At 42.7% G+C, this 15,488-nt stretch overlaps 1 protein-coding gene across 1 annotated transcript in view; it reads left to right on the forward strand.

Moving 5' to 3' along the window:
• The window catches only part of LOC102944866 (complement C4), a 95,354-nt gene that overhangs the window by 59,410 nt on the left and 20,456 nt on the right, over nt 1-15,488 (forward strand). Inside the window, exons 26-34 of the mRNA XM_043545663.1 lie at nt 2,189-2,264; nt 6,199-6,355; nt 7,290-7,394; nt 9,180-9,348; nt 9,860-10,026; nt 10,579-10,737; nt 11,306-11,365; nt 12,195-12,288; nt 13,017-13,188. Of these exons, the coding sequence (XP_043401598.1) occupies nt 2,189-2,264; nt 6,199-6,355; nt 7,290-7,394; nt 9,180-9,348; nt 9,860-10,026; nt 10,579-10,737; nt 11,306-11,365; nt 12,195-12,288; nt 13,017-13,188 (1,159 nt within the window). The remainder of the gene's footprint in view (nt 1-2,188; nt 2,265-6,198; nt 6,356-7,289; nt 7,395-9,179; nt 9,349-9,859; nt 10,027-10,578; nt 10,738-11,305; nt 11,366-12,194; nt 12,289-13,016; nt 13,189-15,488) is intronic.

The raw sequence follows: 15,488 nt of genomic DNA on the forward strand, positions 1-15,488 counted from the left end.
CCTGCCAGGGTCAGCCTTGAGTCTGGTACAATTCAATATTTTCATTAATGATTTGGGTAATGGAGTGGAGAGCATGCTTATAAAATTTGCAGATGACACCAAGCCGGGAAGAGTTGCAAGCACTTTGGAGGACAGGATTAGAATTCAGAGTGGAGAACTGGTCTGAATTCAACAAGATGAAATTCAATAAAAACCAGGACAAAGTACTTAACTTAGGAAGGAAAAATCAGAATACACAACTACAAAATGGGAAATAACTGGCTAGGCAGTAGTGCTGCTGAAAAGAATCTGGAGTTATAGTGGATTACAAATTGAATATGGGTCAACAATATGATGCAGCTGCAAAAGATGCTAATAGCATTCTGGGATGTATTAACAGGAGTGTTATGTGTAAGATAAAGAAAGTAATTGTCCCACTGAACTCAGCACTGGTGAGGCCTCAGCTGGAGAAATATGTCCAATTCTGGTTGCCACACTTTAGGAAAGATGTGGACAAATTAGAGAGTCCAGAGGAGAGCAAGAAAAATGAGAAGAGGTTTAGAAAACTTGAGCTGTGAGGAAAGGTTTTAAAAAAACTGGTCATGTTTAGTCTTGAGAAATGAAGTGGGGGGGGGGGACGGGGGCAGAGCCTGATAACAGTCTTCCAATATGCTAAAGGCTGTTATAAAGAAGACAGTGATCAATTGTTCTCCATATTCACGGAAGATAGAACAAGAAGTAATGAGTTTAATTTGCAGCAAGGAAGATTTAGGTGAGATATTAGGAAAAACTTTCTAACTAAAGGAGTAGTTAAGCTCTGGAACAGGCTGCCAAGGGAGGTTGTGGAAGTCCCACACCCCAACCACCAATTTCATGAGCATTCATGGCCCACCATACAATTTCCATGCCCAGATGGGCCCTCACGCCAAAAAGTTTGCCCACCCCTGGTGTAGACAAACCCTTCCCTCGCTCCAGCGCCTTTACACTGAGTCAAAGAGCCAGAGTGACTCTAAATGCCCTAGATGCAGCCAAGGCTGGCTCCACGTTGGGAGATGCTGGAGGTGAGAGGGGTGCAGGGAGGCCTGGATTGTAGTATGTGGGGCTGCGGCAATCTGGGCTGTGCTGTGACCTATAGGCAGCCGGTGACAGGCTGCCATAACTTACACTGGTTCCAAGGGCTGTTAGTGTTATGTCAGGGCCTGCTGAACATCCCAACATTGGGAGGGCATACCCACCTTCCTCCATGGGCTATGAGTGCTGTGTTGCGCAGCACAGAATCTCACCCGTAAGAGTAATGATGGAAAATAGACTTTTGTCTGGCAGTTAGATGAATGGAGATCTTTGGCCTTGTTGTATTTCTGTTACCAAGGGCCTCGTCAGAATAATTTGTTCCCACCATCATTGGATTCTGTGCATCTTAACAATGAATTAGAGTGCAACGCAAACCTGAAGTATGTTAGAATGTGTTGCACGCATCTGACTGGAAAACAGAAACACTTTGAACCTGAGGTGTTTGGTCAAGCATTATTTCATTTTCTTAGTAGTTGTATTTATCTAAAATCCTCCAAGGAAACATGATGCTGTTCTATTACTGGTGATTAATTATTATTAATAAAACATAGTTCTACTGGGCCTTTTATCAAAAGATCAGAAAGAACTTTACAAGGATGAATATCACTCTCGCATTAAAGGTGGCAAAACGAGGTGCAGAAAAATGAAGTGACTTGTTCAAGTCAATGGCAGAGCTGGGAATGGAGCCCAGATCTCCTGACTCCCAGTTATGTGTCCTATCTGCTGGACCTCACTGCCTCTTTTGTGTCTTATTTTGTCCCCTTGTACAGCTCCTCAAGAAGGTGGCAGTATTGGGGATGGATATTCAGGGACCCACCAGGCAGAAATTCCTTGGTATCCACAAATGCTTGTAATATTGATGCCCTTATGCCAACCCAAGTAGACCCATCAAGGCAGGACTTAAACAAAACTCATGCTCCCTTTCCTCTACTTTATTCCAAAGGCCTGCTGTTGCAATCAATCACACACACACGCAGACCAAAACAAAACAAAAAAACCTTTATGAGGAGCAAACAAAAGCAGTGGAGTGCACTTCCATGTTAATCCAGGTGTTGCATGTAAAGGCCCAAAATGCATAAATACAAGTCCATGTACAGTTATATTCTTAACCAATATATTTGATTGCTTGTTTATGCAGGTTACACGAGACTTCTTGAATTTCAGAAGGAGGATGGCTCTTATGGAGCATTCAAAACAACCCCCAGCAGTACCTGGTAGTGTATACGTCATAATCAGTCTTAGTTCTTGTTTTATATTATAAAATGCCAAGGTTATCACACATCGTGCATCAGAAGTTTAGTTCCTGACTTTTGGGGCCAAATTGCACCCATATACTTGAGTGCATCTAATATGTACACAGATAAATTAGCTACATACACAGCTATGTGAGCAGGCTTCACACGTGCACAATGGGTATTTGCAAAAATATGGATGCAAGTTTGTGTGCCTAAACTTTGATTCTTTGGCTTTTTATGGCCAAATAGTTTTTATTGTTAATAAAGTGAGACTTTTTTCTGAACAACTTTCAGTGACCAGCTAATGCTGTTGTAATTACATGGGCACATGCAAGCATTGTTTAATAAGAAATGCAAACACGTGGGCGGACACTTCTATATATGTTTAAAACTGCTTATATTGGTTTAATTTTAATTCATCAATGCAAGAAGAGTATCCACTTGTCTGGTTTAACTAAAACAATAGAAATTCACACTGCTAGTTAAACCAATGCAACTTGGTGTGTAAACCAGGCTTCATTATACATGAGACTGGATCTGTCTTTCTCGCTATCTTTCTGTATATCTATCTCTCTGTATCTTTTACACTCATGAAAAACCCATGTCAGAAGAGAATTGGGCCCAGTGCGGTAGTATGTTGTGCCCTAAGGTATGAATTGCACTGAGATTCTTCAAGTATCAGGGAGTAGCCATGTTAATCTGTATCCATAAAAACAACAAGGAGTCCGGTAGCTTATGCCTAAATAAATCTGTTAGTCTTTAAGGTGCCACCGGACTCCTTGTTGTTTTTGAGATTCTTCAGTCTTTCTTGATGCCTCGTATATCTTTCGGCATTGCCCCATAACTACCATTGACTGGTCAATGTTACACGTAGCAGTAGCTTGTGCAAAATTGTATCAGAATCTTCTGATGTACTAATTAGAGCTGTCAATTAATTGCAGTTAACTCACGCAATTAACTAAAAAAATTAATTGAGATTAATCGTAGTTTTAATCACACTGTTAAACAATAGAATGACAATTGAAATTTATTAAATATTTTGGATGTTTTCTACATTTTCAAATATTTGATTTAAATTTACAACACAAAATACAAAATGCACAGTGCTCACTTTATATTACTATTTTTCATTAAAATATTTGCACTGTAAAAATGGTAAACAAAAGAAATAGTATTTTTCAATTCAAAGTTCTATAGTGCAATCTCTATTGTGAAAGTGCAATTTACAAATGTAGATTTTTTTTTGTTACATAACTTCACTCAAAAACAAAACAATGAAAAACTTTAGAGCCTACAAGTCCACTCAGTCCTACTTCTTGCTCAGCCAGTCACTAAGACAAACAAGTTTGTTTACATTTACAGGAGATACTGCTGCCCGCTTCTTATTTACAATGTCACCTGAAAATGAGAACATGGCACTGTTGTAGCCAGCGTCACAAGATATTTACGTGTGTAGGAGTGGACTTGTAGGCTCTAAAGTTTTACATTGTTTTATTTTTGGGTGCAGGTTGGTTTATTTTTTACATAATTCTACATTTGTAAGTTCAACTTTCATGATAAAGAGGTTGCACTGCAGTACTTGTATTAGGTAAATTGAAAAATGCAATTTCTTTTTTCTTTTTTACAGTGCAAATTTTTTAATAAAAAATAAATATAAAGTGAGCACTGTACACTTTGTATTCTGTAAAAAGAAAAGGAGTACTTGTGGCACCTTAGAGACTAACCAATTTATTTGAGCATGAGCTTTCGTGAGCTACAGCTCACTTCATCGGATGCATACTGTGGAAACTGCAGAAGACATTATATACACAGAGACCCTGAAACAATACCTCTTCCCACCCCACTCTCCTGCTGGTAATAGCTTATCTAAAGTGATCATCAAGTTGGGCCATTTCCAGCACAAATCCAGGTTTTCTCACCCTCCACCCCCCCCCCACACACAAACTCACTCTCCTGCTGGCAATAGCCCATCCAAAGTGACCACTCTCCCTACAATGTGCATGATAATCAAGGTGGGCCATTTCCAGCACAAATACAGGTTTTCTCACCCCCCCCCTTTTCCCAAAAAAACACACACACACAAACTCATTCTCCTGCTGGTAATAGCTTATCCAAAGTGACCACTCTCCCTACAATGTGCATGATAATCAAGGTGGGCCATTTCCAGCACAAATCCAGGTTTTCTCACCCCCCCCCACACAAATTCACTCTCCTGCTGGCAATAGCTCATCCAAACTGACCACTCTCCCCACAATGTGCATGACAATCAAGGTGGGCCATTTCCAGCATAAATCCAAGTTTAACCAGAATGTCTGGGGGGTGGGGGGAGGAAAAAACAAGGGGAAATAGGCTACCTTGCATAATGACTTAGCCACTCCCAGTCTCTATTTAAGCCTAAATTAATAGTATCCAATTTGCAAATGAATTCCAATTCAGCAGTTTCTCGCTGGAGTCTGGATTTGAAGTTTTTTTGTTGTAAGATAGCGACCTTCATGTCTGTGATTGCGTGACCAGAGAGATTGAAGTGTTCTCCGACTGGTTTATGAATGTTATAATTCTTGACATCTGATTTGTGTCCATTTATTCTTTTACGTAGAGACTGTCCAGTTTGACCAATGTACATGGCAGAGGGGCACACTATCAGAGGCTCGTTCACCTGCACATCCACCAATGTGATATATGCCATCATGTGCCAGCAATGCCCCTCTGCCATGTACATTGGTCAAACTGGACCGTCTCTACATAAAAGAATAAATGGACACAAATCAGATGTCAAGAATTATAACATTCATAAACCAGTCGGAGAACACTTCAATCTCTCTGGTCACGCAATCACAGACATGAAGGTCGCTATCTTACAACAATAAAACTTCAAATCCAGACTCCAGCGAGAAACTGCTGAATTGGAATTCATTTGCAAATTGGATACTATTAATTTGGGCTTGAATAGAGACTGGGAGTGGCTAAGTCATTATGCAAGGTAGCTTATTTCCCCTTGTTTTTTCCTCCCCCCCCCTCCCCCAGACGTTCTGGTTAAACTTGGATTTATGCTGGAAATGGCCCACCTTGATTGTCATGCACGTTGTGGGGAGAGTGGTCAGTTTGGATGAGCTATTGCCAGCAGGAGAGTGAGTTTGTGTGGGCGGGGGGGGGGGCAGGCGGGGGTGAGAAAACCTGGATTTGTGCTGGAAATGGCCCACCTTGATTTTCATGCACGTTGTAAGGAGAGTGGTCACTTTGGATAGGCTATTACCAGCAGGAGAGTGAGTTTGTGTATATAGGGGGGTGGGGGGGGTGAGAAAACCTGGATTTGTGCAGGAAATGGCCCACCTTGATTATCATGCACATTGTGAAGAGAGTGGTCACTTTGGATGGGCTATTGCCAGCAGGAGAGTGAGTTTGGGGGGGGGGGGGGGGCGGAGGGTGAGAAAACCTGGAAATGGCCCAACTTGATGATCACTTTAGATAAGCTATTACCAGCAGGAGAGTGAGGTGGGAGGAGGTATTGTTTCATGGTCTCTGTGTATATAATGTCTTCTGCAGTTTCCACAGTATGCATCCGATGAAGTGAGCTGTGGCTCACGAAAGCTCATGCTCAAATAAATTGGTTAGTCTCTAAGGTGCCACAAGTACTCCTTTTCTTTTTGCGAATACAGACTAACACGGCTGTTACTCTGAAACCTTTTTATTCTGTGTTGTAATTGAAATCAATATATTTGAAAATGTAGAAAACATCCAAAAATATTTAAATAAATGGTATTCTGTTATTGTGTAACAGAGCGATTAATCGAACGATTAATTTTTTTTAATTGCGTGATTAATCGTGATTAATTTTTTCAATTGCTTGAGAGCCCCAGGACTAATTCATGTTAGCGAACCACAAATATCAATGAAACCAGTGTCTTTTATACAGGCTAACTGCATTCATTGCTAAAGTGCTCACAAGGTGCAGAAAATACATCAGTGTCGAGGACCGTTACATACGCAAAGCTGTTTTCTATTTGCTTGGACAACAGCAGGCGGATGGCTCCTTCCATGACCCTCACCCAGTGATGGACAGACTTATGCAGGTTGGTCACTGAAAATTATAAGAACCTGTTCCCATACGGGCCAGATTCTCAGCTGCTGTAAATTGGTGCACTATACCAGCTGATGATGTGGCCATGTGTTCTATTTTTTTTTCCCCTGATTCTGGACTTTTGGGGAATAATTGTGTGTGGGGAGGGAAAAATCAACAGCTCTTGCAGCAAAATATTTTTAACTGTTTAAAAGCATGAGTATTTGGGGCAAACTGGGGAGGAATTAGGATTTTTTCTAAAGAGAGAGGGTGCAGAGAAGAACCACAAAACGAGTCAAGGGCCGGAAAAAAAACACCTCACAGTGAGAGACTCAAGGAACTCAATCAGCTCAGTTTATTAAGAAGATCAAGTAGTGAGTCGATTACAGTGTATCCGTACCTTCGTCAGGAGAAAATATCAGGTGCTCAAGGGCTCTATAATCTAGCAGAAAAAAACATAACAAGAACCAATGGCTGCAAGCTAAAGCCAGGCAAATTCAAATTAGGGATACAGCACTCATTTTTAACCCAGACTGTGATTAACCATTGAGACAAAGTGGTGGATTCTCATCTTTTGATGTCCTCAAATCAAGACGGGATGCCTTCCTGGTAGATGTGCTTTAGACAAGTTTTTGGGCTCGGTCTAGGAGTAAATGGGGAACACGTAAAGGCCTGTGTTATAGAAGGTTAGAGTAGAGGATCCAATGACCTTTTTTTTGCTTTAAAAGCTATGAATCGCTGAATGAAAAAACTGCTTATGCGATGGAAAAAAAGTGTCGCTGGGAGAATGGAGAAGGATGTTGGGGGGGGGGGCGTGTATTAGCAACAAATGTGTGACTGAGTGGTGGTGTTTATTTTTCATATAAAGAAATAAAATTCGATTTGCTCGATTAAATAATTAAACAAACATGTATGCTTTAGAAGATTTCCCATGATTAACCTTCTAGGGTGGAGTTGGGAAAGCTGAAGAGCATTTGGCTTTGACGGCCTTTATAACCATCGCTATGCAAGAGGCCTTGGGGGCTTTCAATGACTCTAAGTCTTCTGAGGTGGTAAGAAGCCTGCTTTTCTTTTATTCTTAAATCTGTCTCTTTTTACATGCATTTGTTTAGTGCTGGCATGTGTGCTGCGCTCGGTTTAGCAGCACAGAGATTCCTAAGCATGGCATTGGTCTCATCATCACTGTTGAGGCTGCATTTCCACTGTGGCACAATCCTTACGCTTCTTGGGCCAGATTCAACTCGAATTTCTGTTGGGAGAAATACAGTCACACACCCCAGTGGCAACAAGTCTGCTGAGCTGGCGCAGTGCAAAACAACCACAACCTTTCATCCACTGTGGGGAGACTGCAGATCCCCAAAAGCACATAGTGCAGGCCAGTGTGGCTGGAGGACACGTTGATTCAATGCATCCCCTTGGCTGCCTCTACTAGCAAGTTTCTTTGAAGCCCCTCACAGATTTTAAAGCTACCCTCCCCCAGGTCAGAGCCAGAGGGAAGGCAGGTGACAGCATCACTACTTGCTCTCCTTGGGGTGAACCTTTTCAAAAGTGCAAGAGGAACAGTGGGCCCAGGAAATGTGATTTTACACCAGTTGGGAGAACCAGGCCATTGGCAGTGGTGTGCTTATGATACTTTGCTTTTCTATCGCTCCTGCCATCTGAGGATCTAACATTTAAATGAATCAGTCCTCACAATGCCCCTGTGAGGATGGATGTGCTGTTATCCATTAAACAGATGGGTAAACGTGGAAACCAGCACTATAAATACTGTTACAAAATGAAGCCAGGACTAAAAGCCATGTTCTTTGAGCTTCAAACACAATAATTATTCTGTAATCCATGGTGAGGTAATAAAAGCATGGTTCTAGGTGGAAGCAGGAACAGAGGAATATAGTAATTGCCAGACTGAACAGTGGCCAGCACTAGATGCTTCAGTGGAAGGTGCAAGAAACCTCCTAACTCTAATAATTAAGAGACTGGCTTAACCCTTAAACCATAAAGTTTAATCTCTCTCCCAGATCCTATGTTAGAATCAACTATTATATCTCTGTATAGTCTTGTTATCCATATTGAGGCGCAATCCATTTTTGAATCTTGCTATGTATTTGGCTACAATGACATCCTGTGGCAATGAGTTCCACAGTTTAATTAGGCATTGTGTGAAAATGTATTTCTTTTAATTTGTCTTGAAATTTGACCCTAGTAATAATAATTAATAGCCCCAGATCCTGAGGTCCCCACTCAGGCAAACTCCCAGTTTTGTCTGAGAAAGGACTAAGTAAAAATTGAATAATAAACTCAGGATTTGTCTAAACAATACTGTTTAACACTTATCCATCACTTTACAAACTCAGTGCATTGGACAAACATTCATCTTGAAGTATCTTGTTATTGCACACATTACTGCCTGCATCGTCTTCGAAGCCTTCCTCTCCCAGAAAACTAGGATCTGGTGCCACAACCATTGCAATCAGATGCTAAAGGTGCCTTCTCTTCTCCCCCAGAAATCAGCTGTACGTGGCATGGAGTCTCTAATGAGAATTTTGTACTCCTTGTAAATGGAGCAATTGCAACTCAAATAGCCCATCTATTTTAGCATAGGCCAGCCAGTGCTCATATCAGAAATCATTTTATTCCCTGCCAAAATCTTCAACAAATATAATTGTTTTGCATTATTCTTAATCACAGTTATTTAGATCACCTCACTCCCATTCGATTTAATTTAGAAATAGCTGCATTGTGTTGCTATAATTCAGTGAATTATAACAACTCAAATCAATGTTACCTTGCATTGGTTTTGTACCACTCTCCAAACTGATCCATTTTTATTTCCACAGAAACAAGGCATTGAAAAAGCTGTCGCTTACATGGATGAACAACTCTCAGCTCAGCTGAACTTCTACTCAGTTGCAATCTCTGCCTATGCTATGGCTCTTGTGAAAGACAATAGCTCAGAAGCCAAATGGGCAGAACAGATTTTAAGAGAAATTTCTACACTCGATGCAGGTACTAATAATTATTCTTACACTGATGATTCCATTTATAAAGCACTCTTCCCAGTCAAAGTCCTTGGGTGCTGTTGCAACATAATTAAAAACAAGATCAGGTGCAATAAGGCCAACATGATTAAATGTAGGTAGTATACAGATTATTAACTCTAGACCTATTGGAATAATAATTCTACCTTTAAGCTATCCCCAGAAACATTCTTAGCACTGCACTCTGTTGGCATTGCATACATTGTGATCAGTACTCTATAACAACTGTGTCAGTACATTGTGATCAATACACTATAATGGCTGGGATAGGTCAAAACTCTGTTAGAAATTTGGCTTTTTTATAACCTTTGCTTCCTATACTTATTTATGTATATCGTCAGAGTGGTGGTGGCTGTGTATCTTGGGTGGAATCATTACTATGAAATAAATTACCTATATTTTTCTACATTGAGCTACTTTGAAGTAATTTTTGGAAAATACCTTCCCCGGATTGATTCAAGACTGAGTAATTGTTTCAGCAACGCAACAGCGCTACTGGGGAAATGGTAAAGATGCAGTTTCTATAGAAGCTACCGCTTACGCACTACTTCAGACGTTACTCCAGAAGGATATCAAGTATGCAGAACCTATTGCTACGTGGTTAACAGAAAAAAGGAAATATGGTGGCGGATACTGTTCTACACAAGTATGTGGCTTTCAGGCTCAATGGAGTGAGGGGTAAAGTACTGTAAAAAAAACCCTTACATGTCCAATAAATATGGAAAGATAAATATTTCTATGGGTCCAACTAGGCAGCCGTTTACAGCAGTTCAGGATCATAATGTTATGGGGTGAAACTGGATTTTCCATTGGTAGAAAGTTGCTTATTTCGATTTGAAGCCCACAATGAACCAAGTCCTGAGGTCCCTAAATAAACACCTGAGAATTTGGCCCTAGGAAAGGAACAATAAGGGTTAGTGAGGGTTCCATGACTTTAATGGAGCTACGAAGATTTATACCCGCTGGGGATCTGGTCCAAAATGTTGATCGAAAAAATCTGGAAAATAAGGTGAATGGATTGAGGGGGTGAGCGGACACATGGAGACTTCAAAGAGTGAAGCTCAAAGGAACAGAGATCTAAAAAGGAGCGATCTGAATGAGGAGTTACTTACAAGGAGAGGCATGTGACTAGAGCACTTTGCTATTGCCGAAAGACTCCAGTGTGGCTGGTGTTCATTTGTATTTCAATCTCACACAGGATACAGTGGTGGCCCTGGAAGCTTTGTCGCAGTATAGCATACAAACTATAGAAAGTGATCCCACCATTCTGAATTTTGCATTAAACCTACCTGGAAGGCACAAAAAGCACTATTTTAACTTGAATAGTAACAATGTCCAGATTCAGGAAGAACTACAGGTACTCAACCCTTTATTGTTCTAATTTGTGATATTTCCTAGTTTGCAAACAGAAGGAATGTTTTCATTTCTCAGCAACCTTGATGTACTTTGGTTGCAGCCATTTTTCTGTGTAATAACAATATTTAGCACTTATAGGCACCTTTCTGCCACTCCCAGATGTTCAGATTGCTGCTTTTCCTCCAATGGGAAGGACCACTGCGGTCCTCTGTCCATTCAGGGTCATCTTAGGGGAGGGAAGGGGCAAGATATGTCCTTTGCTCTGACTCACAATGCAGTGGGGCCTGGAAAAATGCTCCCTACTCCTGCTGCAGGGATCACTTTAGTGAGGTAGGAGAAGACATGCCCCATAGTTCCTTGAATGACAGTTAGGGAACTGTTACAACCCTGCACTAGAGAGGAGGAACCCCTACAGTCCCTCACTCATGGCAAAAGGGGAACACCTTCTAACATGGTGCAGGTTGCCCAGATCCCAGACAACAAGCAAGACTCTCAGGGATCACAGGAAAAAGACAATAAGTGAAGAATGGCCAAAGTGCTAAATGTCTACTGTTTGGTTTGGTTTGCAGTTTGACCTCGGAAGCAAAGTTGAAGTGACGGTAAAGGGCAAAGGAAATGGGACGCTGAGTGTAAGATGGAGCTTGGAAACTTATAAGTTTCATTTTATTTTTCTCTTTCAAAAAGAAAATGGTACTAATTCACATCTGTAGGCGCCTGCCCCACCATCACTTCCAATCACACACAGTGCAGGAAGGAACATCGGCAGCCTCACCCCTTCTTAGATCCTACCTAACAGTAACTAAGCTAAGCAAAGCAATCAATACCCCATACTGCCTGAGACCCTGTCTTTATGCACCCCCGTCCTCCCCCAAATCCCTGGAAAATAGATGCAGAGTACCCTGAAGGTCACAGATTTTGCCTGTTTTGGACCCAGCTGCAGGGAAAAATTCCAAAGTCTATGGAGCCTCGTGGAGAACAGCCTGATAGCTATTTATTACACTGAAATTACTTCAGTTTGCGCACCTCCATGGAGGGCGGCTGGTGGGGGGCGCGGAGGGGGTCTGAAGAGGGTAGGTCCCAGACCCTTGAGGTCTTTGAATATTGCATGTCTGTCTGTCGTTGTTGTATCCAATACAGTCATCAGGAGATAATCTGTAGCTATAACTACATTATGAGCTATGGGTGTGATTTCCCCTGCTCATGCACACAGACTCAGTGAAGCTATCACAAGTATCACAAGCAGGGTAGCTGTGATAGCACAGATAGCTGCATCAGAGGCACGGCTGAGTCGGACCAAGTACAAACCTGCCTGAAACTAGTTTCTGTGGAATCTCTCTCACTCTCCCTAATCATATGTAACTTCCAGTATGTGCAGAGTCACATGCATTGCTGCAGACCTGGTTGGTTAAATTCTTTGTTATTTAAACGAGCTTTTAGGGTGTTCTCTCTGTTTTTCAGATACAAAAAATATATTATTCTGTTGCGATGGAGAACACCACATGTAAGGACTTGATTCTGAAAGTCGAAATGGAAGGGAACGTCAAATATTCAAGTAAGTGAAAAGAAAACAGAGCATCTGTTTTTAATGGTGGCAAATTTGGCGAGACCCTGGGAGTATCCGATGACTTTTTAGCTGATTAGATTGGGAAAGGAGAAAGATATATACTAGAGTGCCTTTAGGACTATTTGTATTTTTATTACATGTAGGGTGTTTAACTGGTAATATTTTAAGAATTGTTTTATAAGACCCCAGGTGACTTTTTGGAGGGTGCTTAATAAATATACTTACGTTATTATTAGTAGTTATTACTCGAGAGCAAGGATGGCCTTCTTGGCCAAATGACTTAATATCTCTGTGTATCATGGTTCCCGCCCAAAAAGACTTAATATTTCCTGTGTCTGTCTTTTAGCTATTTATTATACTGAAATTACTTCAGTTGGAGCACCTCCACTGAGTGCTGCCTGTCTTTTCTCCTTAGATTGTAAGCTCTTTGGGGCAGGAATTGTCTTTGTGTATTTACAAGTGGGGCCCCAATCTCAGCTGGGACCTGTAGGTGCTACTTTCATACAAATTAAAAATAATGGTGATTATTGAGGGCATTTATTTCAAGCTTTAATTTAAAAGATACATGAGATAAGGAGACTGAGGAAAATGAAGTTTCTAAAAGCAGTGGAGGAGGCAGGAGTCAGCGCTGATTCCTCACAAAGTGCAAAGAGGAGAGCAATCAGCAAGCTTTTCATCCCAGTCTGCCGGAGTCTGATTGTGTCTGACACCTCCAGGTGCTCTGTACGCTGAGGAAGAGGACTATGATTATGAGGCGGACTATGCTATGGAAACCAGAAGAGATGAGCCCATGAGCCAGATAGAATGGTTTGACATCCGCAATAGAAGGAAGAGAGAGGTGCCTGTTCCCGGTAAAACAGAATCATTACGATACAAAGTCTGCGTCAGGTAGGTTTGGGACTAGGTTAACTTTATTAGTGAGATTACACACTTTTGGTTAGGAAGTCTTGGTCTTATACATCTTTCTGCCATCTGTTGTCTTTCTGGAAGCACACATTCAAATCCTGGCATGGTGGCTCAGCTCTTTGACTTCCTAGACAGTAAAGCTGATTTCCATGCAGTGTATGGGGTATGGGCCATTCACACAAGATCTTAAACACCAAGCTCCTTTCTGCTCTGCATAACATTAAAGAATAGTTTGTCTGTCTGTTTGTTTGTTTTAATGGAAGATTTTGCCCCAGTGTTCTTGGTCAAAAATTTACTCCTGCCTTATAGCCACATAGTTGTGTTGTATGCCAACTATTCACCTGGCTGCTGCCCTCCACCCCAGAGGTGGTTGCACTTCAGCAGATGTAAACAACAGAAACTCAATGAACTGCACCCAAGAGGAGGGGAACCTCAGTGATAATAGTGTAGTTTGCAGATTATGGAGTGTTGGCGTGTGCCCTGTGTGAGTAACCTCCCTCTCCCTGTCCCTGTGGATGTCACATATTCTCCCCTGCTCCCTTGCACTCTTTAATGCCCTGGAAAAGAGCTAGTCCATTTACTACTGGTTGGCGGTGCTGTTGTGTGGAGAGCAGAGGGGAAGGTTGGGCTCTCAGTGCCCCTGGCTCTGTTGGAACCATGGGAATGAAGAGAAACTGGAAGTTGGGTAGTAGAGGCACTGGATCCCAATGGGTGAGAAGGGCCTTTATTAAGGCTGCTGTTTCACTCTCCTCTTGTGCAATGGTGGCTTTTAAGCAGTGGCAGCTCACAGTTTTAGGCAGGACTTTGTAACTTGCTTTTGTTCTGTATATGTGTCAATGGGAGGTGAGGTGCAAGGTGAGTGAGGTAATATCTTTTATTGGACCAGCTTCTGTTGATGACAGAGACAGGTTTTTGAGTCACACAGATCTGACCTGAAGAAGAGCTCTGTGTGGCTTGAAAGCTTGTCTTTCTCACTAGCGGAAGTTGGTCCAATAAACGATATTACCGCACCCACCTTGTCTCTCTAATATCCTGGGACCCACATGGCTACAATAATGGGAGGTGAAGGCATTTAGTACCTCATGGGATCAAGGTACAATAAAGGGCACTTTGAAAGTGCCCATGAGACTTGCATTTTGGGTGCTAGGCTGCTCATTGAAGTCCTCCTGTAGCTGCTGTGTTGGAGCCTCCTACAGGAATATGTGAATATGCTCATTAACTGTCTGTCATGGAGGTCATGGATTCCATGACTTTGTGACCTCTATGATTTCTGCAGAGGCCGGTGCAGCCCTGGGCCAGCAGCACCAGCCGCTGCTCGAGCAGTTTAGTTGTGGGAGGCAGATCAGAGCTGGGGCAGGGGGTTGGGGTGCGGGGAGGCTCTTACCTTGGGGTTGTGGGGGGCCAAAGGTTCCCAGCGAATGGGAGCCAATGGGAGCTGCGGAGCCAGAGCTTGTGGCAGGGGCAGTGCGTGCAGCCCCCCTGGCTTTCCCTCCCCCTAGAAGCTGCAGGGACACGAGGAGGCAGGTAGGGAGCCTACCCGCCCCAACAACCCTCCACCCCAGCAATAGCAGGGGTCCTGGGCTGCACACCACCACCTGCCTCCACAGCACCAGTGGGGGTCCTGTGCCATCCCCCCAGCACTCCTGGTGCGCCCAGACAACCCCCCCCCCCCCGAGCACTTGCAGCCCCCAGCCCAAGTTTTAGTCAGGGGTACATAGTACAAGTCATGCACAATCACGGGCCGTGAATTTTTGTTTACTGCCCATGACTTCTACTAAAAATACCTATGACTAAAATGTAGCCTTAGCTATGGACACTTGGGGAAGTGGCTGCTGTGACTGCTAGGGTTGTTTGGTAATGTCTGACTGAACACCCTGAGGGGAGGCAACTGCCACTTGATTTATTGATCATATGGAAGAGCTACTCCAGTAAATTAGCAGCTGCAATGGGGATAAAGGTACCTACCCCAGCTGTCCCATTCATAATGCTGCACTGCTTTTTGGAGAGGTGCTATCACCTCCTCTGTAGCCCCAGCCCAGCCATAGTGAGTAAAGAAGATGGCTACTACCACTCTAGTTTGCAGGGAGGGGATGTCTTGTTGTTTGCTAATCAAGAAGCTGGAAAGGGCAGAGCTGGCAGAACACAGTGTCCTATACAGAATAGGGTTACAGCAGCCATTTTGCTTGCTCCCACAGTTAGGCTAGGGCTGCCAGAGAGCATGGCAGTGGCCTTCCTGAGAACCCCCATTTCAGAGGAGCCGGGTGGTGGTAACAACCATTCTA

Source organism: Chelonia mydas, chromosome 1 (genome assembly GCF_015237465.2).
Source record: "Chelonia mydas isolate rCheMyd1 chromosome 1, rCheMyd1.pri.v2, whole genome shotgun sequence".
Taxonomy (NCBI): domain Eukaryota; kingdom Metazoa; phylum Chordata; order Testudines; family Cheloniidae; genus Chelonia; species Chelonia mydas.